This window comes from Biomphalaria glabrata, chromosome 2 (assembly GCF_947242115.1).
Source record: "Biomphalaria glabrata chromosome 2, xgBioGlab47.1, whole genome shotgun sequence".
In the NCBI taxonomy this organism is placed as follows: domain Eukaryota; kingdom Metazoa; phylum Mollusca; class Gastropoda; family Planorbidae; genus Biomphalaria; species Biomphalaria glabrata.
This window is the reverse complement of record NC_074712.1, coordinates 45359533-45379291: the sequence shown is the minus strand read 5'-3', so window position 1 is coordinate 45379291 and position 19759 is coordinate 45359533. Positions and strand designations below refer to the sequence as shown.

Genomic DNA, 19759 nt, shown 5'->3' with positions numbered 1-19759 from the left:
TAACTGTTGGTAACAACTTATTTTGTTTCGTATCTTAAACAAGGGGAAAAAAATCGTAGTTGACAGAATTAGTCCAATGAGGACTATTGAGCCGTGAGTGAACATTTTTTTAAATGCATTTAAAAAACGATCATGTAAACATTCACAGAGATACCCCCCCCCCCCATCTTCCCTTCCCCTTTCACAACTGGTCCAGTCACGTGATAGAATCAGAGCGCATTGGGAAAGGTAAAATCTAAAAAAACAAACAAAAAAACTAATGATTGGTAAAAACATTTCTAATCGCCCAGATGTATTATGTCTAGGTCAATCTTCTATAGAATCACATGACTGATCTAAACTAATTGATACAATTACACTTAATATAAGCATTGCTTTTTAAAAAGTAAATTTTAAGTTTTTTGTTTCCATCCGTTCTAAGAATTCATTATCCCATCGTAACAACAGTAATGAGGCCATTTTATTCCATGACATTTACGCCTAGCAATAAATAAATCCTCAAACCACGGAGACAGAATTATTCGTCATAAATGTAGTGACTCCATCTGCTGAGTTTTTTTAAACTTTTTTTTATACTGTTTAGTTAATTGCCCCGTACATTTTGTTTTATGATCAAGATCTGGGTTGACGAAAATATCTGGCCACTTTTCCATGATACTGAAGACACCGAGTATGTTGATATTAATTAGAGGAACTATTCTCAACTAAATCATGGCAGACTAGTTATTAGAAATTGTTGTAGCTTCCTCGAAGATTACATACTGACAAAGTCTCATAAAAAAATAAAAATATGGGTTTCAGCTGGAAAAAAATATTTAAAAGAGATCAAGTTATAAACATGTCAGTAGCTAGTTCTAAAAGGTTTACTAATTATGCATACAAGAATTTTATTTAAATAAGAAAAATATATTACACTCGGGTTTCAGAAAGTATGTAGAATCAATGAACTCTCTAGATTAGTCTAGAATCTAGATAATGGATACAAATAAACTAATAGGCCTCTTTCTTTGTGTATAATGTGAAGTATACTAACACAAGTACATGGGGTCTACATTTTGTTATCAATTACCAAACAAACCAATGAACCAACAGATTGGCGGACTAAGTATATCACATGAACAAAACTAGTTGAAATCTAAAATAGATCAAAAGTGTACCACCTTCACATTCCTTTGTTTGTTAAACCGTTGAAGCACCACAAACAAAATCTGTCGACTGTCTTTCTCCATTCCTCCCTATCTTTGGCTTGGATAGATTTAATTCAATGACAGACCCGTGCATTCTTTTATCTTGTCTTCCCATTACTTTCTCTGTCTGCCTCTTCATCGTTTTCCTGGTACTGTTCCTTGAAGGAAGATCTTTGCCAGCCCTGAGGACCTTGTGGTGACCATAGAGTTTAAGTCTGTGTTTTTTAACATCAGTTAGCAGGTCATCGTACGGTCCGATGTTTTATTCCTCCTGTTTCTAATCTTTTCATTTGTGATGCGGTCTTTGTGAGACCTAGGATCTTTCTGTAGCATCTCAATTCCACTGCTAGGATGAGTCTCCCGAGATCTGCAGTCAGCATACAAGCATAGAACAATGTGACCGCGATTTTAGGGTTCTGCCTTTGTCTTTCCAAATTGTTTTGAGTTTTGCAAGTGCTGCCGTGGACTGTGTAATTCTGGCAAGTTCAGGTCGGGTTCCTTCATCTGAGACAGCTCCGAGATATTAAAAATTACTGACACGTCAGCTTTTTACCTCCAATACTGATGTCCCTTTTAAAGCCCTTTTGGCTGTTGATCATATTTTTTTTTCTGCTTTGAATTGCATGGAAATTAGCCTATGCGCCTTACCAAGTCGGCTAATTCTTCTGTCACTGCGTATATTATAATAATAACAATATTCTCTGAGATAATGTGAACATGCATAACGAAATTTTCAGTGCTACTGTTTGATTCACCTCGTGACGCTGCAGCAACAAATCAAAAAGTGAACCACAAAACTGATCTTGTTGAATCTCATCAACTCTGTCGTAGTTCTTGTATATAATACGACTCGATAGAGCAATAACTCAGCATGCATGCAGTGTGTAGTTCAGTAAAGATGAATGTGTTTTATCAGCAGCAGACAGCTTGTGAGGCTCTGTCCAGAAAGTTGTTTACAGCACAGTCAACCTCATTCAGTATAAACAGTACAGAAGACGGGACTAGAGTTTCTTTCATCTCAACATCACCCACAAAACTTATCAGAGCACAATTCTGAGAGAATGTGTTAATTTACAAGTTGGAGAGTAGGTGAGATGTACGACATTGATTGTCTTCATGAAGTACTGCATGTGTTGACCTACTAGTTGGGTACTTTATATTTAGAATACATGAGCCATATCTGTGCTATATATGTACTACAGATGTACTATATCTGAACTATTTATGCACTACAGAGTTCTGTATCTGAACACAAATTACGAACAAAAGTCAACAGCAAACGTCTGACGTTTTAAATACATGGGAGCTATCGAATTGTACAGTCCACGGCAGCACTTCCAAAACTCAATTTAAAAAATCTGGAAAGACTAAGTCATAGCCCTGGATACTGCGCTTCCTGGTCACTGCCACTGGCAAAAAATGCAAACTAAAATTTTATGGTCATATTACAAGCTCCAAAGGGCTTCATTCAGGGAACAGTACCAGGAAAAGAAGAAGAGGCAGTCAGAGAAAGCGATGGGAAGACAACATTAAAGAAAGGATGGGCCTGTCATTGAAAGAGATTCTAGTCAAGGAGAAAGACAGAAAGGAATGGAGAAAGATGGTCAACTTATCTTGTGTGGTACCCAGACAGTGCAACAGAGTAAAGGACAGGTGAAGGTGAAGGTGATTGGCTATATCTGAACTGTAGACCTTCATGTAGTACATATGTGCTATATCTGAACCAACGCTGCCTTTATATGATGTACTATATCAGAACTAATATGTACTACAGATTTACTACAGTATATAAATGTACTATATCAGAACTAATATGTACTACAGATTTACTACAGTATATAAATGTAAAAAGTACCCCTTGCGATCTTATAGTACAGATGTTGTAAAGTATTGTTTCTATGGCCGATTGTTAACGAGGGTGTCATGTGGCTAGCGCAACGAAAAACCGCCTTTGTTTTTCCCTGTATGTAGGAGGACTCATGGGCATCCTGAAAATTCCTAAGTCCAAAACCTCAACCATCACTAACATTCGAACCCGATACCCCTCGGCTCGGAATCCAAAGGCTTTACCACTTAGCCAGCACACCCTACTACTTGTACTATATATGTAATTATATATGTACTTTATCTGTACTATATGTACACTCTTAGTTGAACTAAATCAATGAGCGTCATATGTATTGCATGGTTGCTATGGACACAAGTAAGATGAATAGAAGACAATTAGTCTCATTTGCCTTATTTAAGATCGACCCTGCAATGTTATTATGGCAATTGTATAACAATTACATGACACGAATGATTGATTGGATTATAATATCTAAGTTTTCCTCTCTGATCGATACTTGCTAACTTTGCTAGGGATCATTCTATTGAGAGGTCAACGCTGGGTTATCTGCAGGCTTTTACTTTTTGTTGCGCTAGTCATAAACATGAACAATGACCATATTGTTACTTAAATATACAGCCAGGCAAAGTAAATGTAGACCTACTTTGTTACTTAAATATACAGCCAGGCAAAGTAAATGTAGACCTACTTTGTTACTTAAATATACAGCCAGGCAAAGTAAATGTAGACCTACTTTGTTACTTAAATATACAGCCAGGCAAAGTAAATGTAGACCTACTTTGTTACTTAAATATACAGCCAGGCAAAGTAAATGTAGACCTACTTTGTTACTTAAATATACAGCCAGGCAAAGTAAATGTAGACCTACTTTGTTACTTAAATATACAGCCAGGCAAAGTAAATGTAAACCTATTTTGTTACTTAAAGATACAGCCAGGCAAAGTAAATGTAGACCTACTTTGTTACTTAAATATACAGCCAGGCAAAGTAAATGTAAACCTATTTTGTTACTTAAAGATACAGCCAGGCAAAGTAAATGTAGACCTACTTTGTTACTTAAATATACAGCCAGGCAAAGTAAATGTAGACCTACTTTGTTACTTAAATATACAGCCAGGCAAAGTAAATGTAGACCTACTTTGTTACTTAAAGATACAGCCAGGCAAAGTAAATGTAAACCTACTTTGTTACTTAAAGATACAGCCAGGCAAAGTAAATGTAGACCTACTTTGTTACTTAAAGATACAGCCAGGCAAAGTAAATGTAGACCTATTTTGTTACTTAAAGATACAGCCAGGCAAAGTAAATGTAGACCTACTTTGTTACTTAAAGATACAGCCAGGCAAAGTAAATGTAAATATACTTTGTTACTTAAAGATACAGCCAGGCAAAGTAAATGAAGATCTACTTTGTTACTTAAAGATACAGCCAGGCAAAGTAAATGTAGATCTACTTTGTTACTTTAAGATAAATCTAGGAAAGTAAATGTAGATTTATATTTTTACTTAAAAAAGACAGTCAGATAAAGTAAAAGTAGACCGATTTTGTTACATAATATAAGGGGCGTAGCTCTTGAGTAAATTCATTCAATGTTATTATATTTTCTTTAAGAATCTTTAAGGGTCAAGAAAATCTAAATATTTGCCATCTGACTTGAGAATTATTTTCAGATATTTACATATCTGTGTTCCTATTGCTGCTCTGACAATAATTTCTTTTATTCTTATCTTATCTTATATAATACAATCTTATATAATATTTCTTAACTCCCATCAGCAGACAGATACCATTGTTTTCACATGTAGGTTTTAGATTGCCTTTAAGAACATTTCCTTACATTTGTGAACTCGAGAAATGTCTCCTCATAAAATACTTGAAGTTAAACCTACACAAGTCTAGAATCAATTGTTAGCTATGTTGAAATTACTTCCTTGCAGACTTAAAAACAACGGACTGTGTGGGGAAAAAAATCAGGGGAGGTAACCATTGTAGTGGGAAGCTAAATCTAAATATAATGTCATTGAAAGCCACAATGTACACCTAGTAGTTCTATTCATCTGCATCTATCAGGTAAAGGGGAGCTCACTTACCTTGACAGAAGGCGTTAAAAGTGCAAAAAAATCCGCCCAGAACCCAAAATGGCGTCAGATCATCCACAAGGTGGGTCCAGGAACAGGTGAGGGCTATGAGGCAATCTGCCACCGCCAGGTTTACGATGTAGTAATTAGTGGTGGTCTGTGGAGTTCAAAGGAACAATCAAACACATAATAGTGGGAAGATTTAGTTTTACCTTACATATCACTGGGAAGCTTTAGTCCTTTAATACATATCTCTGGGAAGCTTTAGTCCTTTAATACATATCTCTGGGAAGCTTTAGTCCTTTAATACATATCTCTGGGAAGCTTTAGTCCTTTAATACATATCTCTGGGAAGATTTAGTCCTGTAATAAATATCTCTGGGAAGATTTAGTTTTACCATACATATCTCTGGGAAGCTTTAGTCCTTTAATACATATCTCTGGGAAGATTTAGTCCTGTAATAAATATCTCTGGGAAGATTTAGTTTTACCATACATATCTCTGGGAAGCTTTAGTCCTTTAATACATATCTCTGGGAAGCTTTAGTCCTGTAATAAATATCTCTGGGAAGATTTAGTTTTACCATACATATCTCTGGGAAGCTTTAGTCCTTTAATACATATCTCTGGGAAGATTTAGTTTTGTAATACATATCTCTAGGAAGATTTAGTTCTGTAATACATATCACTAGGAAGATTTAGTCCTTTAATACATATCTCTGGGAAGCTTTAGTCCTGTAATAAATATCTCTGGGAAGATTTAGTTTTGTAATACATATCTCTAGGAAGATTTAGTTCTGTAATACATATCACTAGGAAGATTTAGTCCTTTAATACATATCTCTGGGAAGCTTTAGTCCTGTAATACGTATCACTTGAAAGATTTAGTCCTGTAATAAATATTACTGGGAAGAATTAGTTCTGTAATGTATCACTGGTAAGATTTAGTTCTTTAATATATATCTGTTGGAAGATTTAGTAATATGTTATGAAGATTTCGTTCTCAAATACATATCATTGGGAATTTCTTTTTATAATACATATCAGTTGAGAGATCTAGTTCTATCAGATTCATAAGTTTTAACATGAACTAAGAAAAAATCTAGGACTAAGTCAGAAGAAATGTAATTAGAAGGTAATTGCTTCATAAGGTTCCTTGTAGTCTTGTTCTAGAGATTACGACATTGTCAATATAATGTCAGAAGTGCCATAAACATGTCTGAAAGTTAATGAACTTATCACGTAATGTCGTACAGCCCTCGGAGCACAGAATGACACGAACTAAGTTAATTCAATAGAAGATATTATTCAATGGATTGTAATTGTAAACATGCTTCCTGTGGGCGCACAACAATCTGTGTTCTTCATTGTTCAGAACTAGTAGAAGTATATCGAGGCAAATACTAATCATTCCAAATCTTCAATCATTAGTGTTTCCTATTCCAAATCTTCAATCATTAGTGTTTCCTATTCCAAAATCTTCAATCATTTAGTGCTTCCTATTCCAAATCTTCAATCATTTAGTGCTTCCTATTCCAAATCTTCAATCATTTAGTGCTTCCTATTCCAAATCTTCAAAAAAAAACAAACAAAAAAAAAAAACCGCATGTTACACTATCAAAATATTTCAGCAATTCATGTTTCCCAATCTAAGCCTTCAATCTTTCAAGGTTCCCAATCAAAATGTTTAATAATTCATTTGTTTCGAATCCAAATCTTATCTCATTTTTACAAAGCTTATATTAACTCATTCTGTCTGTCTGTCAGTCTGTCTGATAAAAAGTTTGAACAAGTTTTTTTCTCCCATTTCCCATTCTCGCATCAGGTTAAAACTTTGTACAATTATTCATGATTAAACCTTAAAGACATTAATCAATCAAAATAATTAAACTATTACTTAATTAATTGTTCATGATTTATTATTGTGTTTGATTCCAAAATAAAAGGAATAAATGCTACTTAATGAGAGATGTGGATATATATATATACAGATTTAGTCCCCTTACTACGTTTTGACACGTTTTTTTTTCTCCCACTTCCCATTCTTGGATCAAGTTAAAATTTTGTATATATATTTATAGTTGATAACAATAAACGAATCAATCCAAAAATTAACCAATTATTAATCAGTAATACTAATTAATTAATTTTGGTTTATAACAGCAAAGGAGATAAGCCCCGCAATTTTCAGATGAACTTAGCAGGTCCTTCCCTTAGATAACGTGTTTTATTCTTTTTTTCTATTGCTTGTTTAAACATTGTTTTTGTATAGCGCATCTTCTCATGCTTACATCCTGCTCAGGTCGTTATGGTCCAATCTCTTTTGGGAACCAGTGTGGGTAGAAGTGATCTGGAAGAAGGTTTCCATGCTGTCATTAGTTGCTCAGAAACACACTCGTTAGTAACTGAACTCGAGCTTCCTTGATAGATAGCCAAGTGTTTGTCCACTCAACTACATTGTATTCGTGTTTCACAGTCAATGTCTTCAATCTCTTGTGTCCCAATCAAAATCTTCAACCATTCATGTTTCCCGGTTAGAATCTTCAATCCCCATCTGAAGTATTCTGCAGGCAGTAGCTTGCAATGTAGACACGGAGACTGCTAAACCAGCACAACGACTGACTTATAAAACAAAACATGTACTGCAGCAGTGAATTCGTGAGTTCAGTTTGATTTGCGTATAAATGTGTACAAATGCTCTTTCTTCCCCAGTGCTATTAGAGCTAGCCCGAGCTAGCCAGGAAAACCATTGACTTAGCAGAATTTAGGTCATTGGTTACTATGCATGGCTAAATGCATGACGCGTAGGACGTAATCATCTTCTTTTTGGAAGAAACGTCTGTAATATATAAGATAAGATAAGATAACTTATTGGAAAAGCAGTTGATTAGGAAAGCTTTGTAGGTTTCCTATTTAAAAAAAATGGGGGAGATATAACAAGCAAAAAATATAAAAAAATAATTTAAAAAATTAAAGATAATATAGAGTGAAAGGAGGCTAGGGAGCGCCCAGTATAAATGCTGAAATATACAGTGGCGTAGCTAGGTGGGAGAAGGGGAGAGAATTTGAAAATTCCCCGGGCCCCCAGGCCCCCAAATCATTATTTTTTAAATTAAATATTACGCAAATTGCAGGGGCCCCCAAAGAGGTCAAGCCCCCCGGACCTCTAAATGATGGTGAATTCCTAGCTACGCCCCTGGACATATATCTTAATATTGAAAGTATTATCCCCTTTTTTTCTATATTAACTATATTAATTAGTTAACACTATTGATTTAATTATTATTTTTTTTTTATTAATTCATGTCTTGTCATTGACAATGAATAACTGAGCAAAGTTTTAACTTGATCAGAGAATGGGACGTGGATAAAAATAGTAGAATAGAATCCACCCATACAGATAGACAGACAGACAGACAGACAGACAGATAGATAGATAGATAGATAGATAGATAGATAGATAGACACACAAAGTGAGTTGAAAAAAAGATTTGTAAAACAAAAACCCTGCTCAGTCAAAGAGTCAGGAAACCTATAGGGGCGCGGTGGCTGAGTAGTTAAGCGTTTGGCTACCGAACCTGGGTTCCTGGAATCTTGCATTTCTGGATTTTTAGGTCTCTCCTGAGTCCACCCAACCCTAATGGGTACCTGACTTAAGTTGAAGAAAGTAAAGGCGGTTGTTCACTGTGCTGGCCACATGGCAGCCTGCTCGTTAGCCGTTGGCCACAGAAACAGATGACCCTAACATCATCTGCCCTCTAGGTCGCAAGGTCTGAAAAGGGAAACTTTACTTTAAAAAATAAACAAACCAGGAAGCCTATAAAGAAGGGGGTGGCCAACAAATGACGCATGCGCCAAAATTGGCGCATTGCACAATTGCAAGTGGTGCATTTCACTCCGAGAAAAAAATGATAATAACCAATTTTCAGAAAAAAAAAAGTTTCACGGGAATTTCATTTATTAGCAATTATGACGCACAAATTGACCGAAATGATTATAAAACTAATCAGACCAAAAAGCCAAATACGTTGGTTTAATGTAATAGTTTGTATGCTATTATATTACTGAATATATTGTTATAAACCTGGTGGTGGCACAGATGGGGGTAGTGGTGTGAGTGTAGTCAGTCGACGCAAATCGCCCCAGGCCAGCCCTAGACGAGCGGTCAACCGTGACGAGTTACGACGATCGGCCGAGACGAGTGTCAACAAGAGGGTTCGGGAAGAATCGCTGTCGTGAACAGAGCTCATTAGCGTCACGAGAATTGTTTTCATCTGACCACCTAGAAACGTCGAGCGGCGTTCTGTCCGGTTCTAGAAGGCCAGTAGGGACCCCATATAAAGAGCGGAGGTGTCGCAGTCAAGACGGTTCAGAAAGCGGGTTCACGACAGGAGTTCAGAACACGGTCGACTACAGCACAGTTCAACGGTGTGGTTCTGTACGGAGCATTACGACGGTTCAGTGCGGAGTACTGTCAAGTACAGTTGAGACGACCGGCGTCTTGATCTTGGTCTGTGATCGAGTCCGACACATCGAGCCCAAGTGTGTGAAGTCAGTCCCGAACTGTTGAACCCAGTGCAAGCCCGGAACGAGACGGAGAGGCCAGTGCAAGACTTGATACGGCGGAACGGTGTTATCGGAGAGATATTTGTTATCGCAGAGCTATTTGTACTGTTCTACGTGCTGCCAATTGTACAGTATTGGCTGTTATTTATGGACAATAAACCTTTACGTTATTTTGGAGCCCTGACTTGTCAAGTTCTTTAAGTTGGTGGTGTATGGTGCAGTTTGCAGAGAGCCTGGATAGTGAGATTCGTAACAATATGTTCTCTTCTCTTTTCGTTAGCCTTGGACATTTTTAATGTTACTTATTTAAGCTTTTTGTTATTAGAAAAAATGATGACAATTTCAACATTTTTAAAGACCTTATTGGCCTTAAGTCACTATAGGGAAAAACCAGGTGGTCAGACATATTTGAGGAAGCAAAGTCATGTCTAGGAAATCATCAATTAGATAAAGTGAACTAAAGTAACTAAACCGCCTATGACTGGTAGAGTTACTGGAACTGTCATCTTGTTTATGCCTGTCAGATACTGATGCGAGCAAACATTTTCATTCATGAGCATGATCAAAAACAGAGGTCACGAAATTAACTCTTCCTCTTTCAGATTTGGTGAAAGCGAAGAAAATTTTTAAAACTTCCAAAAGCTCATTTAATTTAGAACTGCCAACAGTGTTCATACATTATTATTAGTGTATAGATCATACTGAAATAGTAAATTAAAATTATAATGCAAACTTTAAATGTTAACAAAGACAGACTTAATAAGTAATTTTTTTTTATTTATTAAATCCCCTTCTCTACTAAACACAAATGTGTTGAACAAACCAAATACGTACAGATTACCAACTTTAAAGGACTGAAACTTGTACAATTTGAGGTGCATCCGAATAAGAAGTGAAAACAATTGGCGCATAGAATCAAAAGATTGACCACCCCTGCTATAAGGCTCTCCTAATCGACTGCCTTCCCAATAAGTTATACGCAAATCAAACAGATTGTGTTGATCTAAACAATGGAGAAGAAGAAAGTGAGGGGTGGGTATAACCAGGAGTCACTCACACACACACACACACACACACGTGTCTGGCGTTTGTCTAAAAGCTCTGCATATTGACATGCTCACATTATCCAAATAATGCCTCAAGACAAAGTTCGGGTCAGGATTATTTTTATCGTATCTCTTTCGATATTCTATTTTTTAAAATAGTTTTATAGAATTTAAAATAATTATAAAAACAGGTGGTTATATTTAAACAAGGAAGGAAAATGTGAACACAGGCTAAGAAAAAATAAAATACAAGAACAAAAACAAGACAAAACATTTTTTTAAATTTTAAAATAAACTTGAAACACAATGGCGACATAGGAATGGTATTAAAATTTAGTTCGATACTTTCACTCGGCGAAATAAACGTAACCTATTCATTAGAGCTGACTTACTTAGACTTAGATCCTCCAGCGCCTTTCGGTGCATTGGGCTGCCAGCTGTCTCCACAAAGATCTGTCAGTGGTAATGTCTGAAGCATCTTTCCACATGGTGTCCACTGTTTGCATTTTCTTGGTATTGGCCTCCATGTCAATGCAACTATTGGTATGCGTCGGAGGCGTATTGGGGGGGGGGGTTCAAGGGAGCACAATGCCCCAGACGCCACCCTCAGATCTCTGTTACTGACTCGTAAAATCCGTCTTAGCCATTTTTGTTGGTTGAGCCACATTTAGTCGTTTCTCCGTTTTGGCAGATGACTTCCATGTCTCGCTTGCACATGCTGCTGCTGGGATACGATTGTGTTAAAAAGATGTATTTTTGTGTCAAGTCCAACAGCTTGGCTTGTCTAAAAAGGCCGCAGCCATTGGAACATGCTCCCTGACGTTCACACGCTACGACTTATTAGAGCAGCATCTATAATAAGCAATCTGAAGATCTCCCATGCTGAATGATATAATGTAATCCAATACAATTTAATTTCTTTACTAGTAAATTACTTGGAAAATGGGATTGCACGAAGCTGAATGTCAATATGTTTTCTGCATGTTGATTTATAACAAATATTAACGTGATAAAGACATCTTGTAGTTTACAAGTCATATCCTATGAGACACAAATATCTTGCATTAGAGTTGAAAACAAATTTCAGTTGGGATTTACAGCTTCTAAAAAGGCACAAAGTATTAGAAATGAATGCTGTCTCTAAGGATGCTGCTATAGTATTTATATTCCAACGAATCCTGACTTTGTAAGTGGATATTCTCACAGTAAGCATAAGCATTTTTTAAAATTTCTACATGGAGATCTAGATCTGTACTAATATAGTATGCTCTATTATTTCTAAGGATCAAGACCATAGTTTATACAAACAAGTAACTGTTCCAAGCCACGAAATCTGGATGCTATTGGTTACGACTAGACAAAGGAGAGATTGACACAGTGGTGGACTTGATGTCAGCATTCAATACAGAAGTCAAGGCTAGTTCTTGGACTATATTGTAAAACATATAATCAAGGCACGGGGACGCTACTCCGCATTATACTTATGGCGGAATTTCACTAAGCTATTACCCCATAAAATTTTGCACACTTAAAGTCAAAGCAACATGGGAAGGTGGAACCTTTACATTTTGCTATCCCACCGACCCGACCAACTATGAACAACCAAAAAAAACAACTTTTGACTAACGCAAAACAATTATTTAAATCTTTACAGATATATAGATGACCAACACTTCATGTATTCAGTACCCAGGATAAACTTACTATTACATCAATAATAGTTGATCGCTATGGACGAAAGTGTTACAGATTCTCAAGATACTTGTTGATGGCGTGTGTGTAAGGGGAGGTAATAAAAAATGTTGACATTTTTATATATTACATTTTTGTTACAAAGTTTATATCAACTCTGTCTGTCCATAAGTTTGTACACGTTATTTCTCCGACACCCAGTCTCGGATCAAGCTGAAATTTTGCACAATTATTTCTTGTATCTGTCAATACAAGAATTAACTTAAAATTAACCAATTAGTTAATTAACTATTGGTAATTGTTTATTTTGTTTGGTATTTCGAGCATGGAGGAAAAAAAAACAACAACAAATGGAGGTGGTGGTATAAGCTGAATTAGTCCCCTTTATAGGTCGCCGCTTTAACGTAAGTTTGAAACAAGCAGTAGATAACTATACACGCTTTTATTTTCATACGCACCTCACTAGCAGAGTGGTTAGCACGTCGGCTTGAGGAAACTTGAGTCATGAGTTCGAATTTAAGTCTTTCGCCCCTTTTTTTTTATAAATAGTAACGCTAAACAAAAACAATTAAAATATTTCTAATGGCACAGATTTATTGCTGTTGGTATAGAGCTATTACAAACTTAATTATATGACTAACCCAAACTAATTGATACAACTAAACTACCTATAAGCTTCTTTTTAAATTTTAAAAAATATTTTTCTTCTTTTTAAAGTCAGCTTCGAAGCCTGTGTTCGACAATCCCGTCACTCGACATAGGATATGCATATTAAAATCTAGATTGTGTCACTGGAGACAATGATTAAATATCTGGTTTCTAAATAGCACATAGGCTGACTATTAATATTTAATATTAAGTAGTTTTGGGAAAAAAAAATAATGTAGTTATTAATCTCGTCAGCCTTGATTAGATGTCGGCTTTGAAACATTTTCATGTAACATGAACCCCTAAAATCAGAGAATGGTCGCATCTGAGAGGTTGGGTTTCCCTCATCACATAAAAACAAAGTTATGGTTCTTATATTATTGTACATAGGATCATTCCGTTCACGTGTTTGTAGTTCAGTGTAGGTGAAATGTTATTTTAGGCAAAGTGTAGCATTAAACATAAATATAGAGGCCAATAACAACATCGGCAAGTGAAGTTTGAATCATAAACCATTTTAGTATTCAGTGTTAATCAAATATAAGCCTAATTAGTGTTCAATGTCTATCAACTATATCCACTGAGTCAGCCAGGAAAACCAACAAGTTGGCAGAGTTTAAGTCATTGATTCACATGCATGACTAGATTGACCTATGGACACGCGTATTTTGTATGATAAGCCCATAGGCCTAATTTGTCTGTCAATATAACTATGGCATTAAAGTGTTTGCACTAACATATCTTTGATTAAAATGTCTTTCACAAACTTATCTGTCACTAACGAATCTGTCACTGACGAATCTGTCACTGACGAATCTGCCACTGACGAATCTGTCACTCACATACATGATTACAAAAAAAATAATTAAAATAAAATATTGAAAAAAAAACAACACTTTTATTGAGTGAAATAGCATTAATTAATTTGAATCAGTCATGCAATTATTTTTTTTTATTAATAATAATAAATGTGCGTGATTGGAAATATTACTTGTTTTGGTTTAGCACAACTATCATACTTATATCCCAAAACATTATGGTCCAATCACTTTTGTGTATCTAAAGGTCCTTAGGGCTCTCAAAGGTCTTCCTTCAAGGAACAGTACCAAGTACTAGGAAGAAGAAGAGGAAGACAAAGGAAGCAATGGGAAGACGACATCAAAGAATGGCAGAGCCTTTAATTTATTACATTCTATCCAAGGATGTGGACAGGGAGGAATGGAGAAAGACGGTCGGATGATCTAATGTGATACACCAACGGTTCACCAGACTAAGTGATATGTGAAGGTGAAGGTATCATTGGAGGGCGGGGGGGGGGTATCTGGGAGAAGGTTTCCATGCTGCTTTTTAAAAAGCTATTTTAACAAAATAGCTAAAGTCTGAAATCGAACTCGATCTAAATCCTCCATGATGGAAAGCCGACACGTTAGCCACTGAGCTATACAAGTACTAATAGAAATAGAAGGTTTTATAGTCTAAATTCTTAGTCTAAAGTCTATAGTTTTATAGTTAAATATTTACGAATGATTTAATACTCTACACAAGGCATATCTCCCCTTAACTTAGTATATTCTATATTCAAAAAAATAATTAACTTTAATTAACTAAGTATATAAACTAAAGAAGTATCGACACAAAGTTTTAACTGGATCCGAGAATGGGACGTGGGAGAAATAACGCGTACAAGATTCCACCCAGACAGACAGACAGACACAGCTACTTCATATCAGCTCTGTAACAAGGAGGCACTATACCTGCATTCGTTTGTTTTTGGCCACTACAGCAATGACGATGGTGTTGCCTATGATGGTGAGCACAATGATGGGCACATACAGGAGCGTCTTGAAGATCATCTCCAGCATGGGCTTGTACTCAATGGTGTGCGGGTAGGGCAACTTGCTCAGGTTCAGCGAGGTGGTGTTGTCCAGCCCAGCCGACTCCATGGAGTACGTGGCGCTCTCGTCCAGCGTTCCGTTCGCCATCAAGTGGGAGCTCAGGTTTCTTGATACCACGATCATCACAGGGGCGTATCCGTTGTTCACCATCCTCTAAAAACTAAATCCGAATGGTCAGTAAGGTTAAAGGTCAACACGAGAGTGGAGGTCAATATCTACTATATCATCTTGCATTGTTCCTGGATCTATTCGTGAACTGAAGATACATGAATCAATAAAATGATTACAAAGACTTCTGAACACGATGTTTTACAATGGAATCAAACAAATAGTAAAACAATGAATTATATCCTATTGAAAAGTCCGAAATGACACATAAAGTACGCTGCTCCTTAACTCTTTTTCTCCGTTATTATTTAACACATTCTGATGGAATCAACGTTGGTATCGTCAGTTAGGAAAGAAAGAGTTAATATGATATTTGATCACATTAAAATGAAGAAAACGACTGATGTCCATTAACATGATGAGAAGCAAGCTTATATGAACAAAGACATAAAATTTGCCAAATAAAAACAGATCAAGATGTAGAAAACAAAGGCGGCCTCATAATTGTCTGTCTGTTGACAGTTGTGTCAAGCCTTAGAAATGTGTTGACCTTATTAACCAGGCCTCACGTCATTGACAAACACAAGTCTTGAACGCAATGTTTGTCTTTTGTAGTCCACAGGATGCGCAACTCTGATTGATTCATCCGTTTGTTGATCACACGACAAGTTGATTTGAAGACATCATGGAGGAACACTCTGAAAGAGACATTCAAGAAAAACTAAAACAATAAATGAAAAAGAATTGTCAACATTGACATGTCATTTTTAGAGAGAATAAAAAGAAGAAACAAAACTAAAACTAAAAATAAAAACTGATCGAAGTAAACGGTATTTTAAAAATAAATTTTAATTCTCTTTTGGTCAGAAGAACAAATGGGCAAACACGCAACATACAGACACTGATGTTCCATTAAATTAAACGAAATGTTATGAATGTATTTATTTCCTGATTCCCTCTGATGGAATCTTAGGGTATAAGCTCACATTCAGCTATGAACACCAAACAAAAAAAAGGCATTTATTAAGAGTACATAACACATTAAATATCTTATTTGTCGCTAACCAGTTATACATGTTAAACATTGAAAATATCCAGGTCTTAGAATAAATTAAAAGCTATCATAGAATGCTTATATAAATGAAATTATTTTAAAAGTCAAATAAAGCATTTATGGTTTATTAAAAACATTTTTAGAAATTAAACAAGAACCTAAAACTAAAATGTTATTTAGCCTTGGTTAGGCCAATATTAGAATATTGTTGAGATCCCTCAACTAAAAAACAACAACAAAAAAACAACAACAAAGAAACTATAACAAACGCAAAATAGAAGCGTGAGATTTATAACAAACGAATCTTTTGACTACAGAAACACAATTAGTAAAATTCATAAATTTAGAGACGATTCAAGTCAGAGCACTAAAAAGTCAAGTAGTTGTAATACATACAAGATTACAAAGAGAGTTTGTATTACACAAACTCAGAGGCGGCCCCCGTCGAAGTCGGATCCCTGTCGGATCTGCATATTCGCAAATAATATTCAAGAGGTGATTTAATTTTGATGGTCAAAAGTAATAATGTTTCAAAGATTCATTTGCCGTAAATTTAAATTAAATAAAAAATAGTAGATTAGTTTTAGTATATTAAAACATTACAATATTGATCAAAACGTTTGGAAATGAAAATCTACACTTTTTTTTTACACTTTAAGTTTAGAAATTGAAATTCTACATCTTAATCTAGTCTATTTTAGTCTAAACTAGATCTAGAAATTCTAGATCTAGACTCTAAAATAATTTTAATTAGAATATAAATCCAGATCTAGATATACTGTAATAAAAATCTAGATCTAGTTTTAAAAAATCTAGATTAGATCTAAATCAAGATATCATTCCTTTTTTAAACGCGAGTCACATAACGAGGCTTAATAAACATTACTATACCGAGTTCTTTTTTCATTTCATTTGAAGAATTAATTCCATATAACGTCAGAGGGAAAAAAAAAACACTACGTCACACGCCTAGCTAGACTAAAAATCGCCTTCATCATTACGAGCAATTTATCGAGTGTTCATAGCCATTGGTGCACCGAGTTCGTTCTTTTAGCATTTCATTTAAAGAATTCATTCCATATGACGTCAAAGGAAAAAAAAACACTACGTCACACGGCTTAGTTAGACTAAAATATATTTTCATTAATACGAGCACTTTTTCGAGTGTTAATAGACATTGTTGCACCGAGTGCGTTCTTTTAACATTACATTTAAAGAGTCCATTCATATGACGTCAAAGAAAAAAAATTCCATTACCTCACAATAGGCTAGTACCGGTACCATAAAAAAATGTCTTTATTTACACGAGATATTTAACAAGGGTTCATAGACATTGGTGCACTGAGTTCTAATAGAATTTATTTAAAAAGGATCAAAGCCGCATTGTTTTTGCGTTTTGTCTGTCAGTCGGTCTGTCCGTCATCTTGATATAAAAAAAGAACCACTAAAAGTTATTAAAAATTTATTAACCTTTATTTTACGTTTCAAAACATCGCAATAATTTTTAGGTATGAACACAATTGAAAAGTTTATATAATAGATTGTTCCGGATGTTTGTATAAATAGTAAAAGAAAAAGAGAATTTCAGATAAATGTAACACCGTTAATTAAATTTTTTGGATAGTCTCGTATAAAAATTAGATGTACTACAGCCATGTGGAGAGATTTTCATACCTTACTTTGGAGTCTGGATTCTGTTTTCCTTAAAAATCGGAACATAATATTAACGATAATTAGATTTTTACATGTTTTAGGTAGAAAGTTAAATGTACTGTAAGAGAGTAGTGAGTTAAAATATTTTTCATAAAAATCCGTAAAAACATTATTTCGTAAATGAGAAGATTATTTGTTTATTAATTAAAAGAGGGAGTTCAAACAATTATTTGGCGTTAGTAGATTTTTAAATAAATTCGGAAATTTCTGGCGACGATTTGTAAGAAACAAAATCCGGAACTTTCTTTATCGATTACAAAACTTCTATGTTATGTTTTAGCAAGAAAATTAAATGTCTAAAAAGTAATTTTCAGTAATCAATTCTAGTAAATTACTTTTTTTAAAGCCCCGAACAACCTATTGTCGATATTTTTAAAATTTGTTTAAAGATGAAAATACGGAACAATTTGATATTGATAACCAAATTATAGTGACACATTGTCAAATATTATAAGTGTAATATTGGTAAATTATGCGATTTCAAACAATCATTAGGCATAATTCATGTTTTATAAAACAATATCCGGAACATTTTTACACTTAATGAAATATAAGTCAGTATAGAGATTTTGATTTAGCATTAATATGCTATTTACATAAAAAACGGAACAACATATTATTGATAATGTGTTTTTGCAAAGTTTAAGCATGGAAATTGAATGTAATATAAATTAGAAGAGCAAACAAACATTTGTTGGGGTTGATTAGTTTTTTTAATCTAATCGTGACGGACAGACCGACCAACAGACAAAACGCACAAAAATAATCTTCTTTTATTCGGATGGGGGCACTAAACAAAAAATAAATAAAATCTGATCTTTAAAAAAAGTTTAAGGAATTGGTTTAGTACTCGATCATATAGCGACGTTACGCTACTGCACGAAAATCACTGCATAAAAAGTCCATTAAATAAAATGTGTGTGATATTTACATACAAAATGCATTATTAGCCTTTATAAACAAACAGAAATGTTTTCTTTTAATTTTAGCAGCTAGTTGACCAGAAAAAAACATCTTTAACTATTATTTATATTTGTTGTAAACATTTCCTGTACATTTTTTAAATATATTTTACTTAGTGATACTGAAAATACACAAGAATTGTCCATCTTTGTTAGCATATTGTAACATTGCCTCCCTTACATTTACGTAATTGTTTTAGAATTGGTGTATTTTTATGAAAAAATCGCTTGCATAATTAATTTTATAAATTAAATCATTTAAATGGTTTGCTTTTAGAAAACCAAAAGTAGCCGTTGCACTTAAACTTTTGAAGCCACATTTAATGATGAAATAATATTTTTCATATCTCTTCTAGTTTTCGAGATCTGAGTGTGACAGACGGACAGACGGACAGACGGACATTTTGCACAAACCTAATAGCGGCTTTTTCCCCTTACGGGGACCGCTAAAAATACTAAACATAATAAAATACCCAGAAAGACACAAAGATAAAGGCACATTACTTATTCCATATTCTAGGACAAATACATGCAAGTGCCCCTTCTGGACTAGTGCTATTAGAGAATGGGATGGGTTGCCTGAATCAGCCAGGAAAGTCCAATTTACATATTAACATGCCTGACTAGATTGGCACATGGATAGGTCAATAAGATGAGATACACCTGAATGGGCTATATTCCCATTTCTTAAATAACAATTCTAAACTATTTCTTTGACAGACCTCACGCCAATAATTGAAAAGAAAAGTAACAGGATACATCTTCACATAGATACATCTTCACAGAGATACATCTTCACAGAGATACATCTTCACAGAGATACATCTTCACAGAGATACACCTTCACATAGATACATCTTTACAGAGATACATCTTCACATAGATACACCTTCATAGAGATACATCTTCACATAGATACATCTTCACAGAGATACATCTTCACATAGATACATCTTCACAT

At 34.8% G+C, this 19759-nt stretch overlaps 1 protein-coding gene across 3 annotated transcripts in view; it reads right to left on the bottom strand.

Annotated features, from left to right (window-relative positions):
• LOC106076272 (QRFP-like peptide receptor) overlaps positions 1 to 19759 on the bottom strand; it is a 140352-nt gene that overhangs the window by 40318 nt on the left and 80275 nt on the right. For all 3 annotated transcript variants that reach the window (XM_056020832.1, XM_056020833.1, XM_056020835.1), the window contains exons 2-3: positions 14821 to 15767; positions 5127 to 5271 (exon numbers count right to left, since the gene is read on the bottom strand). In XM_056020832.1, the coding sequence (XP_055876807.1) occupies positions 5127 to 5271; positions 14821 to 15111 (436 nt within the window). In that variant the 5' untranslated portion in view covers positions 15112 to 15767. The remainder of the gene's footprint in view (positions 1 to 5126; positions 5272 to 14820; positions 15768 to 19759) is intronic.